The sequence below is a fragment of the Etheostoma cragini genome, chromosome 2, assembly GCF_013103735.1.
Source record: "Etheostoma cragini isolate CJK2018 chromosome 2, CSU_Ecrag_1.0, whole genome shotgun sequence".
Classification (NCBI taxonomy): Eukaryota; Metazoa; Chordata; class Actinopteri; order Perciformes; family Percidae; genus Etheostoma; species Etheostoma cragini.
In genome coordinates this window covers 16,850,049-16,865,847 of record NC_048408.1, presented here as the reverse complement: position 1 = coordinate 16,865,847, position 15,799 = coordinate 16,850,049, and the positions used below count along the sequence as shown (strand labels likewise).

The following is a 15,799-nucleotide window of genomic DNA, read 5'->3' as shown; positions in this document are numbered from 1 at the left end:
AGTCACGAATCAACTCAGGTCGACTTACATAGATCAACGGTGGCTAGCATCGCTGTGTCCGTCTGAAAGGGTCAGGAACAGTGTGTAACCCAGAGTTACACTCGTTCAACTATGCTATTTAGTTAGATTCCACCCTCCCCTCCCCTCCTTCCTTCCTCTGGATGGAAGGGCTTAGGCCCCTGGAGCCTGAAGGGCTATTTGCCCAGCGTAATTGCCTTTCAGCACCTTTCTATGGAGTGGTCAAGGCAGTCTGGCTGCGTGTCTTATTAAATGATGTCTGAATTAATGCATGCTCTTACATGCAGTTAGGAGGCACAGTACAAGGAATTATAGAAGGAAGCAGTGTTAAACTTTGTTTCTACCGATCAGTGTGCGAATGTGAAGGGAGGCTTCGTGGTAAAAATTGAGTGTGTTTATGCGTAGATAATGACGCGCATGCCAGTGTGCTAACGTACTTACAGTGTGAGTTAGTGTTTCTCTATTTATGAGTGTGCATACGTGTTTATTGGTGCACGCTTGAGTGTGATCACTCTCATAATGGAGCTCTGGGTGTCTCAAGAGGCTCTAAAGAGGAGATCAATGGGGATTTCAATGTGGAGAATGACCTCTGGTGCACAGCAACAAGCCAGACTGCTGACCAGCGGGAGATAAATACATACAATCAATGCAGCCCAGCTCCTTTACTCCCCTCCTTGCCCCACTCAATGAAGACAAGGAATAAATTAACTACCCTAACTGCATGGTTTTCTCATTCTTCAGAAAATCAGGGGACAAGTCGATTCATTAGGGCCCGAGCACTGAAGTGCAAGGAACCTATTGCTTTTGTAAGGATTATTATTATTCCGCGTTTTCTTTCTCATTTTTGAGGGTCTTAACATGTAAAACTTGCACACATGTCAGACCTACTAAAAATCACAAAGTTCTTTAGTGATTGGTCTTGGCCATTGCCAGGGGGCTCCATAGCACCACCTAACGTGCACTCTGAATTCAGCAAATATAATAATTTAATATACTAACTTTTGAGAGAAATGCGTATCATCTGGAATTCTATCAAGCTATTTTTTGATTTTTTGGGGGGAATTTCTAAAAAGTTACAATATGATGATTTTTGTGCGAAATTTCTCATTTTACAAAGTCTTGTTTGAGGACATTAGGATCCACAATGATGTAGAACTATCGCAACTGACTAAGATGAAGATGACGAGGTGGAAAGGCCAGCAGCAGTGTAATTTTGAACCAACCAGACGTGAGTTGGGGAAGTCTCCTGGTGAGTTGCTAACATTTAGCAACGCAGCACTGCCAGCGCAACAGTCCATGCACTGTTGTCACTTTTGTTTTTACTGTCAGTGAATAGCACTGAGTGAAAGTCAACAGTTTATTTCTATCTAGTGACAGTGATCATGTCGTTAGATCAGATAAGTACTGGTAAACTTATCTAGATCTAGGAATAGAAGGTATCTTGCTCTCTCCTTTTTATTTGAGAAAAAGGCAGAATTTTAAAATGCATCCATTTGGATGTTTTTAAGGAAAGAGCAGGTTGGGTCGTATAGATAGCACTCAAGGAGCTGGAGCAAAATCAATCTTTGGCTTTCAGTGTCTGAGGGCCGCGCAAATGCACGGCCGCAAAGAGTGGCGTCTGCCAGTACCCCCGACCTACATGGGGGCAAGGGCCTGTTAATCGCTGCTTGCAGCTTTAATTCAAGTTTCATTTTGTTGTTGTATGCAGACCCTGTTTTTTCTTTTCATTTGTTTCATTTCTTGTCTAAGATTTTCTGTTTAAGATCACTATAAATATATTAAGTAGACTGTAAGGTAAACTTTCCATGTTTCAGCCCTGGTGTTTTTTTTCCTCCTTTCTTTTCCACACTCGGTTCAGGAAACAGGCCAAGGAAAGGGGCCATTCTGAGGGTTTCCGCTTATTACAGATGTAATAACCCTGTTTTTGTTTTGGCTCATATGGACTTCTTAAAAGATATAACATGAGACAGGAAATGGATTGTGGAGTAAGACAAGGCAGGGGTAGGCCACTGAGGACTGAGTGCAATTGGGCTCCAACACAGAGAGCACCAATTACTGTGTTTTGTCTAGCTAACAAAGGCAGCTCACTGGGCACTTTAGAAAAGTTCATTCTGATGCATTTACATTTTGAGTAATCAGTTTTTTTATTTCTGGTTTTTATTTAACGGTTTATATCTTGATCAGAAACATCTTTATTTAAAGTGCTCATATTATGCCTTTTGGCTTCTTCCCTTTATTGTGTTATATATCTTTTTTGTGCACGTTATAGGTTTGTAAAGTGAAAAAGCCTGTGCACGTGCGTCACTCTGTAACACATTATCATGCTCGCTTGGCTTCTAGCATGGCACAACCTCATACTCTGCTTCTGACTGGCTAATAGTCTTTACCTAGCTACTGCGCATGTGCGACAAAGTTCTAATGTTGGCGTGTGTGATAAGTTAATATTAATAATAATTTAGAAGTTTTGTTTGTTGACCCCCAAATTGACCGATAATTGACCCACATATTGAAAAATATAATTGTCTAGCCTAGCCCTATATATCACATGAGGTTTGCTTTAAGCATACCTCATTAAACATCACAGAGAAGAAATTAAGCAAAGTTTAGTTCACCTTAGGCCAACAGATAATATGAAGCTTTACTCCCAAGCATACCATCCCACCATTGAGCAGAAAAAAATCTTTTGAAATGCATATTTTTCCTCCCTTGGTACTTAAAAAGAAAAATGGATGGCCTCTCTACATTTACTGTTTCCGATGTGTGTTTGTGTTTCTTCTTTGTCTGTTAAATACCCATTCTTTGTCGTTAAATACCCATTCTTTCTTTCCCTCACACAAACACATTCACTCACAATGGCAGGAACCAGGAAATACTCCTTTTTCGTATATCTTTCTTTCTTTGACTCTGTATATTCCACAGTTTTTCTCTCTGTCATCTTTATCTCCCACTTAATCTGCCCTCCTTTTCTGCTCCCAACCCTTTTCCACATCACACAATGCTATTTCATTGAGTCTCCTTAGATGTATTATAGAGGAATATAGTGAGTGAATGCATAGAGTAAGAGTCAAAGTCACTTGTTTCTTTCTCTCGCCCCACACTCCCAAAACACACACTCTCTCTCTCTCTCTCTCTCTCTCTCTCTCTCTCTCTCTCTCTCTCTCTCTCTCTCTCTCTCTCTCTCTCTCTCTCTCTCTCTCTCTCCACTGTTTATGGAGTTGTTTCATCATGTCTTCTTACATGCATATTATAGAGGCCTGCCCTACGCAAGCTGCGTGGCTCCGATGAAACATTTGAATAATTTATCACCTCCAGTCTGCCAGACTTTAGAAAGTTTTCCCTACAAAGTCGCAAAATTATTCATGTTATCTGCATCTTCGGGAAGGAAGGGGCTGAAACTAAATACATTTCAATTTGTACACTGCTGCTATTCAGAGCTTTATTTCACCCTTATTGTTTTTCTCCTCATTTCTGTCTCATTGTCTCCTGCTACCCCACATCTCTGTTTATTGTACTTTCTTGTTTGCTGAAACTTTTTAAGGTCATATATGCTACACAGTAGGTTCTCCTCCTAGTGCTGTCTAGCTTTAGATTTTAAGGTGATGATCTCCTCAAATTTTTAAGTACAGGTAAGACAATCTAATTTTCACATTAAGGATAGAACCAGCACACAGAATTTGGTATAATTATGAAAATTTCCCGAGCAGTACTGCAGGTATTTTTGTTCTGTCATAGAGAGACAGGGTTAGAGAAACACAGTGTTTTACAACCAGTAACATGCATTTTATCAACTTAATGTAAGTGAATTCACTATGTAAAAGATTATTGCAATCGATTTACATTTGCTTTATTCAATTTGCACAACTTTAAAAATGGGTTGCTACAGTTCTATTGCTTAAAAACACCTATTAAACCTTTGCACTCCTACTGTACGTCTCATTTTCGCAACCTCTAAAAGTATGCTGGACAAAACAAAAATTGATAGTTAATAATAAATAACGCCACAGTTTTCTGCTTCACAATACCTAAGTACAGGAAGAATGAAAAGAAAAAAAGATTGAGGCCCAATAACTGTTTTTTGCATTTGTCTACATTTATTAGTGTGTTGCTCAAGCATTATTTTAGCGTTACACACAGTTTTGAAAAAGTCAGAACTCTTACTCAGTGTGACATCTAAGTAACCGCAAATAAATTACTGCAGTCAAATATTTAAAGTATCTAAAGTGAAAAGCTTCAATCTTAATTAGAGGGTAATTAAACACTGGCATTCTATTCTAATCTATTAAACACTGTCATATAGAGATGACCTCTACTTGCCACTCTGTCAGTTTACAGAAATGTAAAGGTTCACCTATGAACTCTTAATGGCTAGAATCACAGAGTTTCATTTCCCAAGGAAGTCAAGCATGGCGTTTCTATTGTCTTTATGCCCTCACCACTTATTTACACCACCCTCCCCCACCCCAGCATCTCCTTTTCCCTGTTGCCTTCTTTGGCACCAGATTGCAATCATGCGACACGGCTAAGCAGTGCAGGAAACATTGGAAGTGGAGAGTAACACAGGAGTTAATGGTTAAAGTGGAGGCCCTCTTTCACCATTTCACTGATTAGACCAGTGGTTTTCAAACTATTTCTGTTTTCACCCCACACACTAAATGCTGACAAAATGGGCCACGTTTAACTTGCTTATTGAAATAACATGAATATTGTGAACTTACTTTCACCCTTCTTTCAGTAATTTACCGCTTAAATTACCACTCAAATTGATCATATCAGACACTAGAGGGCTCATCAGTCTGAGTCCTTTTTTCAAAAATAGAGAAATACAGTAGGCTATAACTTTGTCACAAACATAATAAAGTCAAATCTGTACAATTAAAAAAACTACTTCAATTGCATATTTTTTGTGACATTTGTAACTAGGTTGCTCACAGTTGAAAATTAGCTGACTGGCCAACACTGGCGCATTTACAGAAATGTTAAATATAGAAATAAAGATATTTTTCTATGAATATTAAGTCAAACCTGTGAAGAAAAAAACACATGTAGATATTTTGAAGAATGGGCTTGCAGTCTTACAGTGCCACTCTCAAGTCATGCTCAATATTGCGCTAAGATATGCACATTGTCTTCAGTGAGGCCACAGCAGAAAAGCCCAACTTTGCAGAGCATGGATGTGGCAAAGGGAAGCAGAATGACCACAGCCCTCTGACGTATGAGTGGATGATCCCTATCCACACCAAGCCAGAATCCACTCAGTGTCTGAGCTGTAAACCTCGGCCTCAGGGTGGAGCACATGTTATCTCGGTAAACTGGTCCTTTTCAGTACAGCTGAAATCAGCAGATCCCTCACCCAGTCACGATGAGCACGGTTGTTTGAGAAGTACTATTCAAAGAATCCTTTCTGGTAAGAGATGTGCTCTTTCAGACATGGAATCACTGTGGTGCCCCACAGCTGAGCTTTCAAGTAAATGGGGTTATTTTGTCTGTCAGGTGAGGAAGGTGCTAGTCTCTGCCTTAAAATGGAAGATTTTATTCATTCAGCTTACCAAATATATCGCTCAGATATAGGCTAGTTTCATCAGAAATTGTTCATAATCACTTCTCCCACAAAAACACTCAAATCTCTTCTCTGAGCTCAAAGATTTGCTCAACACGTGAGCCACCTGGCTTTGCTGTGAAACAACACAGCTGACTGTTTAGCTCCCATCTCTTCACAAAGTGTCATCAGGGGTCTTATTTTTATGGAATTGATAACGCTTGCTAAAACTTTGTTTAGTAATCTACCTTCATGCTAGCGCTTCTCTCTGTATAACACAGTCCTTCCTTTTTCCTGTCATGGTCTGTGTACCATCACTGCAAACACCCATTTCAGATGGCATCAACCCTTTATTTTCCACCTTGTGATCAGCAGAGCATTCCAGCTTCCCTACTTCCTTTTTACTATTCACAACAAAAAGCCTAACTTATAGTCACCCAAACTTTTGCTTAAATGGGCAACTCAAGACAATAGTGTACAATAGCGTCTGCCATAGGCAGACTGGCAATCTGGCAGTTCTGGCCAAATGCCAGAGGGGCTAATGCACTCTTGGGCAAATTTTGGCCACCGGAAAAAAAGAAGAAAAAAAATGGCGTTTCACACTAGTTTGACAAAAACATGCAAGACTGTACAGATGCCACCTGGAGCCTCCCGTCTGATGCTGACAGGCTTCTACTTTTCAAAACAAAAGCTTGCGTCTGGTCCGCTATGTCTTCGTACTTTGGTGTTTTAGGTGTTTTAAGTATGTAATAATATGTTTTAAATATAGAAGCATTTCCATTATATTCTAAGTTGGTGTCATGTAGTTCAATTGAAGGTTTTATGAATTGCTGCAGTGTGTGTTTTATTTAATTATGAAAGCCTGTGCGACTCATACTGCTGGTGCCATAATCAAACGTGAGCCTGGTTTTTGCAATAATAAAGCAAATAATGTCCCTGAAATTGGACCGCTAAGGGTCGGAATTGCGAGTGCCGAATGTTTTTCCCAGTCTGCCCCTGGCGTTGTTGCAAAAACAACTTTTCTAGTTTATCTGCGGGATCCTGAAGGTCTCTATCACACTTCTGTTCAATCGAGGAGTAAACACGTAAAGTGCACTCAGAGTTAGCATCTGAGACAGCATCCAACAATAATTGCCCACGCTGACATTCCTTGCAGCAGAGTGATTCAGTTGGCATTGAAGGGCAATTTGAGTCAACGCACCACCACTCGTTTGCTCTCGGCAGCGAAGGTTTTGAAGGCTCCTCGGTGGCCATACTATCCTTCCTGCTGGCGCCTCTGTTCGTTGCATTTCTTCGGCCATATACTTGGCTTATAACTGGCTTGAATAAATAAAGATGAATATCTGAGTCAGCCAAAACACTATAAAATGTATCCACGTTCATACCATCCTAATATACAATCATAGAAATGTAGCTAGTTTGCAATACCGGCAAAAACAACTAGGAGGTTCTGTTTGCCTCTGCCCTCTAAATCCAAGCTGAAAAGGCCTGTAGTTCTTCCTAGCCTCTGCCTATGTCACTGTCACTTCACTGGATGCAGGAAGAACATCAGATTTAGCAGCTGCAAACTGCAGCTTTCTCAGTAAATATAACGTGGATTGAGGAATTTAGTTCTTAAATCTTCTACATTTACCATCAACACTGATTGAACATCTACATGAAACAGTAAACAGTATTATGCAATGAAACATGACTAGGTATTTCACACCTAATCTACACTCCCACTCTCACTTCTCCGCTCTCCGTTTTTTCGTCTTCTCCGTCCATGCATATCTCCCTCATTTCCAAACAGATTACGACACAGCCTTCTCAGCAGCCTGAACTTCTTGCTTTAGCGTCCAGGGCACCTGTTCCTCTCCTGCAGTGTGTGCTTATCGATTGGATTGCCCCAGCAAGGCCCTCAGCGAGCATTTGGCCTCCGCACGGCCTCTCTTTTGCCAAAAAGTAGATGCCAAATCAAGCAGGCTGAGCCAGGACAACAGGGAGGAAGGGAAACCTACAGCCTAGCAGGAAGTAAATACAGAGAGAGCAGTGGGTGGGTCACCATGGCTGTGCTGGTTTGGGATTACATTTTTTAAATATTTAAAATAACTTGCAGGGGGGGGGGCCAACAAAGCATATTACTTTTCAAATGAAGCGCAATGGTGATAAATTATGGGAACCAAAATATTGAATAGTCACAGGGTCACTTGCATTCACATTGCCCAGTGCCTACTATATATTCACATCTGTCCTTACAGAATTGACATGACTTCATTGCATATCTGGAATAGGAAAAGCCACAGTCTGGACTTTAAAGGAATTTATTCCATTTTTAAACAGAAAAACAAGACAAAAAAATTGTTCAGCACGGATTTATTGTTGCTTTGAACAAGGGATCTTCCCCCGATTAAGTTAAGGGAATTTGATTGGTATACTTGCTGCAGGTGTCTTCAACCTCAGCTGAGTGAGGACATGATTATGCAACTGATAAACCAGCAGGGCTGAGGGGTTATGTGTCTGTATGTGGAAACATTAGCTGTGGGACGTGGTGGTGCCCGGCAGCCATTTCGAAGAAGGCTCTATTGAGGTTTGTTTGCAATCTCCAAGTCTCACTGCTTTGAAGTGCTCCCTTCTGTCTTATCATCAGGCGCGAGCCACTCGCCACAAGCTCTGTGTGCGTATGAGTGTGTGTGTTCCAAGTGACTGCTAAAATAAAAGGTCTGCAAAGTGTGTTTCTGCATCCATTTGTGTCTGTTGCTTGGCACACAACTGAGTGAAAATGAAGTGTCTGCACATGTGAGTGTGTGTACCTTTGCGTGTGTGTGTGCACTGCAGCCGTAGGGGCAGTGTGTTATCGCAGTATGCAGCCCTATTCAAAGTCTGTGCAACTATCCAGCCTAGAAAGCTCTGTGCCCTCCAGACAGATTATTTTTCTGTTACCCCTCCGGATCCATCCCTTCGTACTGTTCAGAATGGTGTGTGTGTGTGTGTGTGTGTGTGTGTGTGTGTGTGTGTGTGTGTGTGTGTGTGTGTGTGTGTGTGTGTGTGTGTGTGTAAAGGCAAGGAGGCAGTAACTTTTAACCAAACCGCAAGTAGTGATCTTGCATATTAAAAGACCATACCAGTATAATTGACACTTTAAAGTCTGTGAAACTTCTGTCTTTATTCAAATCCCTCTTTGCTTCTGTGTGCCTCTACCCATCTCTTACTCGCCGTCTGCCACTTTTCTAGTGATGTGGGAAACTTGCCAGGGGAAGTTCATTTTCCCTCTATCCTCCCTGCCGTCTACCTTTTGTATTGTGGATTTACGATCCCTCTGTTTACTGAGTGAGAAGTCAACAAGAGCCTTCTCGGCAACAGAGTGGCAGAGACAGGCAGTCGTACCCACACAGAAAAACATTGCCACACACAGTGTTACACACACAGTGTCACACACACGCACAGACGCTCACACGCACACACACCACACACACACACACACACACAGTCTGCCTGCATGTCAGATGATCATGCGCCAGCATCCCAGGCTGACTGACAGCATCTCTATGGCCCCTCCAGTGTGATGACAGATAACTCCAGGAACAAGTTTACTGCCAGCCTGCCATTGTCTCACCTTCCCTTGGGCCTGCTACAGGTCAGGAAAACAAACAAAATAGAATAGAATAGAGAAGAATCTCAACATCCCAACTGTTCCAGAGCTTTCAATCATACAAGACTATCTTCTTTTTAGCAGAATAGGGACCCATCAACTATTAGGTGTATTGTGTCATTACGATGTGCTCAAATTGTATTATTGTTTTATAAAAATATTGTCAGAATTAATTATAGAAAATTGCAATTAAAAATGTGTTGTTGAGGGTCTTGTTTTATATATTTGAGTAATGCCGTGGTAGCCACCCACCACCAGTTCTTTTTCAAAGTGTGTGTGTGTGTGTGGGGGGGGGGGGGGCTTTGCCTTGCGGGTGGATTGTAAAACATTCCTTGCAATGGATTGGACAGCTTATGTCAAAGAATGCTGTTGCTAAGTAACAATAACGCACAACACTGCTACTGACTCCCCAACATTTCCACATTTTGCTGCTTCATAATAAAAAAAATTCAAATACCAAAATAACGGAGGACTTATAATGTGAAGAACTTATGGGAAATGAAATTGTTCACAGCCGGGGCTTTCACCACGCGTATTTCTGTGGCGATTTATCCCCAGTGTTAAGAGGCCCATTGCAGAGTCAGCAGTGGCTGTTGAGGGCTAAGTAAAGTTTTTTTGTGGTGCATTGATGACGAAGGGAAAACAAGGGAATAGTTAGCCTACCTTCCTACTTCCTACTGACTTTAGTGATGACCTGACTTTCCCTCTTCCCCACCCTGAGGTTGACATTTCAGATCATTTGAGGATACCAGGATGATTATCTTTGTATCCCTCTACAATGAAGAATGTGTTTTTCATTCACACCTGTGTATCTTTAATGAAGTATGCCATAATAATGTTGTTTTGGGCTTGAGAAATCTGTTCAGGAGTGAAATTGTTTGGTAACCATGGTAGCTGTAGATCCTCATATACTCTGAAGATGGTAAAAGAAACCTTCCTTCTTTATAAATTTGAATTCCAGAAAAAGTAGCTGGTAAAAAAATAGAATTGCGTGGTAAAATTGGATATTTACCAGCCACTGTGGCTGGTGGGCAAAAAAGTGAATATCCCACCCTGATGGTTACCACACTTAATTCATCGATGTCATTTTCAACATCATATCACTCATCATCATCATCATCATTATCATGTGACTTGCGTAGTTATGTTCCTTTTTATTTTGCCAACGTAGCAACAGCGCACAGAGAAAGAATGTAAAGATTTTTTTTTCACAGACCCATCTGTCAAAATGTGTCACCCACATGCATGTGCATGGCATACATACGGAGCAAAACTCCGTAGTTTTGTGCCACATGCTTGTTCTTGTGGTATCAGTCTCAGTGAAGAGCACAAGGTTCAGTTTAGCTGACATCAGAAGTTGTCGTGGCACATTTACTCAAGGCTTCCTAAGCTCAAATGCGGGAAGATATGTCAGTCCCCATGAGTACAACCTCTAGCCTCTTTCTTCATAAATGTTTCATGAAGCTGTTATGTCATGTTCCTGTAGTTCCCTACAGCTACTTTCACAGCTTCCGGAGTGATGCCTGTGATGAATTCATCACATTACAAACCTGTTTAAATTTTTGTTCTAAATGCTGCAAAAGAAGAAGAAAGTATGACAAAATACAGATGTGCCTAAGTAAACTTGAAAGAGAGTGCTGAGAAATTGAAACGGGTAGAATTATAGTGTGGCAGAAAGGAAAAGAAAGTTATGAGTTAGCGATCAAATCAGATGGAGAATGTCAAGAGAACAGCAGAGAAAGTAAGAAAGATAGAGATGCATGGGTTTTGAAGTGCTGTGGCCTTTTGTGTTACCTCACCCCAAGCTGCCAGCTCCTGTGTTTTCTGCCCTGTACTCAAATGACAGCAGACATCAACCTCAGACAGATACACACACACGCACACGCACACACACACACACACACACACACACACACACACACACACACACACACACACACCATTACTCTCCTATTGTTGTGGCAGAGCCCTAATGGAGCTTCCCGTTTGAGTGCAGATAGAAACACACAAATACACACACACTCCCTCTCTGTTTCATAAGTACACACGCAGATTGACAGCTAGTCTCTAGGCCACTGCTGCTACGCATGATTGATGGCAATGTTCCGTGGAGAATGCATGAGGCAGGGCAGCAGTGATTCAGGAACGTGGAGCAGCACAGTTTAGCTACAGAAACACTCCATTGGGTTGTGGAGGAAGAGAACAGAACGTACGAGGCGGGATGTTTCATAGTTGTCAATCAACCAGACAGACGAGAGAGAGAGAGAGAGAGAGAGAGAGAGAGAGAGAGAGAGAGAGAGAGAGAGAGTGCAGTTTCTTTGATTAAAGTAAAAATCCACAGGAAGGGATGACTTCAGTTCACAGTAAATAATATAAACACCTAGACTGGGTAAACCCCGCCCGCTCTGCCGTTGATCTGATTTTGAAAAAAAAAAAAAAAAAAAAAAACACCGTAGTTACAAATATGTGCCATTTTTTCCCCATCACTTGCGTGAGCAAAACACCCAGCCCCATTAAAAGACAACAAACTCTATAACACTTCAATGTCATTAACCAACATGTAGGACATAGTATGGCCTAAGTCAGACCAACCCCTTAGACAGAAAAACACAAGTGTCGGTGCTTTCCATTAGCGGTGAAAATCATGGAATCAAGAAATTTAACATCAGAGCAGACCTGAAACCGCAAGGCAACTTCACACTTTTTGCTACCCCAACTGGCAGCAAATGAATTCTAAGAGCCTGAAGGACTCCATCACTCAGAATTCATGTAGCGGGATGTCAGTATATTGCACACTTTTCAGGAAAAAATAATCGTATTCATAGTTGCTGGTCAAATCTTTTTAGGCGAGTTCAGTTGGGTTCAGCTTTCCCGAGACAGACCGTTAGATCTTCGTACTGTGTGGAAAATATTGACTAAACAAAGAACTGGAGATTATGAAATATACATTTCTCTTGTTAAAGTGGCATAACATTAAATCATGAGAATTCATATTTGAGTAGCTTTGTGATCTCAAAGACTTGTCTCTGTGTGCTTGCCTTTATGTGCACTTCAGGCAATCCACACATGGGTTTTTAATAGGTCAATAGTCAAACCATTGTTGTCATCAGCTTTGTTTTATAAAGTATAAAAATTGGAGCTAGTAGACTTTACATTCAAATTCCTATTCATAATGAATGCAATTTGTTTATTCATAAATACTTTCAGGCAATCTAAGCTGTATAATAAAAATGGTGACAGTGAGAGACAAAGCTATTCCCTGCCTTGCTATAGAATGTATTCAGGCGAAAATGTGGCTTTAGAAAATTGGCCCCGCCTGTATGAAATATTACACATAATGACTATAAAATGATTTGAGGCCGATAAAATAATTCAAAGCGAAAGTGAGGCAAAAATGTAAATAATAATTTCCCTCTATCCAACTTTCGATCCTACAGTATTGATTTGTACCATGTGCAGTTGAAAGCCACAGGAGTTTAGCAGAGACACACTGGTATAAAATGTTCACAAGACGACACTGGAACACTTCACAAACACATTCGCTATTCCATTCTCTCAATCCATTCTTTATTCCTGCCCCCTGCACAGGGTCAATGTGAATAATTGAGCATTTTTAGAATAAAATATGACGTTAAGAGAGTGTGTCATATACAATTGAGTGGCCTTTTTTTCCTCTCATGATGTCATAGTGGCATGAATCATGCAGTAGTAGTGTTCTTCTGGTTATGCAGCAGGAGCCACTACTGTGTACCAGTCCCCATAGGAGAGACTGGCAAGCGCGTGCACATTTGTAGGGCGGACCAATTATTAGCCTTGCTTGGAGGAAATTTTGCTTTTATACGTTATAGTGTACCGTTTAAGCAGACATGCTGATTGGAAAAACATCTCCTTAACTTGGAAGTAAAACCTCACAGAGATCAGGCATGTGACTAGCCTGGAAATCCAGACCCTAATCTGAAAGATTAAGGGTCGGCATTGAGCAATGAAAATGGCCCAACTCAAGGGGCGGCACCGAGCCTGCATTAGAAAAATCTCACTGTAATTGGATAACACTACAACCAATCACAACAGAAGGGGTGACGTATCCAGAGCCCCATACGCTTAGCTACCACCAGAGCTTGCCTCTGGCCCGCCTATATCAGATACACCGATGTGATTGGTGCAGCACTGCAACAAGGGCATAGTTGCTCGACTACTCAATGCCAGAGTGATTAACTGAGCAAATTCAAATTGTGCTCTCGCGAGAACTCTGGATTTCCAGCGTGGCATATGACTACATTGACGAGGGATGAAACACTAATAAGTCATGAGAAACATGAGCTACTCCCTGTCAAAGCTATTTAGTGCTGTGTAAATGAGCGCTGGCAAATGTGTTTGTGTCTGTCACTGTAATAATATGTACGCTTGAAGGCGATTGCTCACATCACTTGGTGCTGCCACAGACGGTTTGCTTGATCACTTAATTATTTTAACTCTGTTGTTCTTAACCTTTGCATCCTGAGAATACATGTTGAACTCAAATCCTGGCACGAGGAGCTCAGAAAAATAGGACTCCAGTCATGTTGGGACCCACAAATCTGTACACACGCACACACACATTTTGGGACCTGACTCTTTGATTAAAACACAAGACGCTGTGTTTTTGTGAATTCAAACCTTCTCTCTTTCTCTTTAGACTATCGTCCACCTCCCATGATGCCACCTATCCGAGGAGCTGGAGGAGGCGGAGGAGGTGGAGGAGGTCCAGTTGGTGGTGGAGGTTCCTCCTCTTCATCTACCAGCCGCACTATCACCACTCGTTCTCCTCCCTACTACACCACCCCGCGGCCTCTCCTCACCACCTCCCCCGGCCAGCGCTATCGAACCACCACCACGGTTCGCCAGCCTGTCCTGGTTCCAGCCAGTGGCTCATCATCCGACACCAACCAGATTCCCGACACCAACCAGAAAGCAAGAGGACGCTCCCCTCCGGTGCAGGTCCCTCCAGTGGCCCCCCAGCCTCCTGCCCTGCCTCCCCAGGACTTCTGCAGTCCAAGGCTAACAGCCGACATATCATGGCCCCGGACACAGCAAGGCCAGACAGCCAAGCAGCCCTGCCCAGTCGGCACCCTGGGTAAGGAAGCTGCATATAGCAGAATGTATAGAAGAACTGACAGTAGGACCAGTAAATGGTTGGTTAGTGTGTTTTAAAGCTTTGCCATGTGAAATATGTCTAGTCTGTTCTTCTTCGGAAAAGTCTTGGCAAAATGTTGCGGAAATACAACCGTAACCATGTTAGAGTTGTTTCATTGGCAAAGTTAGAAACCAGGTAGAAAACCAGGTGGAAACCAAATATTTAATATGTTATATTTGTTCTTTAATTAAAAGGATCAGTACCACTATTACATACAAAAGGTATAAGCCGCAGAACACAGTTTGAACCTGTTAGAAGTGTGTTAAAGCTTCTGGCTAGTAACTCAAACAGAGCATGACACATGTAACACCTTACCCCTGTAAGTAACTACGGTATCTCCTTTAACTAAATCAAGTCAAGTCAATATTTTTTATAAAACATACTCAAAAAGGCTAACAGCACATTACAGATAACATAAAAACGTAATTATTTTCAATTTCTCTCTAATTTAAATTATTTTAATATTTTTTACCTTTTTAAATCACGTCAGTTAGCCTACCATTTGTTGTTTTTCAATGTAAGACATGAATAAATTGTCCTGACTTGTCAATTAAATATATCACACACACCACACACACACACACACACAAACACACAATATTTGAATCAATTAGCTCACATAATAAAGCAGTTCCTTCGATTTTCCTTCCTTCCATCAACACACTAACTGCTCATTGAACCCCAGGCACATTAAGAGCCTTCGTGTCTCCTTGTGAATGTCAGTGCTGTCCTACAATGTTGGTTTTGCTTGTCTTGCAGGCGTTGCCACATACGTGTGCATGGCCCATTTGGGCTACTGGGATCCCCAAGGCCCTGACCTTAGCAACTGCACGTCGCCTTGGGTCAATCACATCATGCAGAAAGTAAGTCTGAATGCTGCTGCTGGCCCTCGTTGCTCCCTACGAGCTCATAGCTTTAGGGGGGAAAAGGGTATGTGTTATGGATTTATTCCTGCAGCGATTTCTCATGCATGAAGACGCACTGACTACAGGGGAAGATTGTGGCCATGTATCCATCTTCATTTGCCCTAACTCATGTTTCAGATCTGTGAGCTTTTATATGGCTGTAGGGTAATGGAAGTGCCCAATAAGATCCTTCACTCACACTGTGCTATCATCATATGATAATTTACATAGAATGCATTGCTTTTTGATGGGAAAACATTGAAGTTTGTTTCTTCAAGACACTTTCTTCTCTGGAAAGTGCTGCTCCAGCTTAACGTCCCACAATTTCAATCTATGGCCTTTGTCGCATGAGGCACAAGGCTTCATGAGACAAAACAAGGAAAAAAAAGGTCTGTGAAATCAGAATTGCAGCAGAAGTGCTAGGAGTTGTAACTGTAAAGTATTCTCGAATGTTTTTATCATAAGAGTTATAAAACAAAAAGTGCTAGGAAAAAACACTTCCTATTGTCCCTTCAAATAACCTAATCACTCCTCTT

The 15,799-nt window shown here is 41.6% G+C and overlaps 1 protein-coding gene across 13 annotated transcripts in view; it reads left to right on the top strand.

Annotated features, from left to right (window-relative positions):
• adgrl3.1 (adhesion G protein-coupled receptor L3.1) overlaps positions 1 to 15,799 on the top strand; it is a 114,852-nt gene that overhangs the window by 59,256 nt on the left and 39,797 nt on the right. For all 13 annotated transcript variants that reach the window (XM_034890933.1, XM_034891021.1, XM_034891031.1 and 10 more), the window contains 2 exons: positions 13,861 to 14,298; positions 15,118 to 15,221. In XM_034890933.1, the coding sequence (XP_034746824.1) occupies positions 13,861 to 14,298; positions 15,118 to 15,221 (542 nt within the window). The remainder of the gene's footprint in view (positions 1 to 13,860; positions 14,299 to 15,117; positions 15,222 to 15,799) is intronic.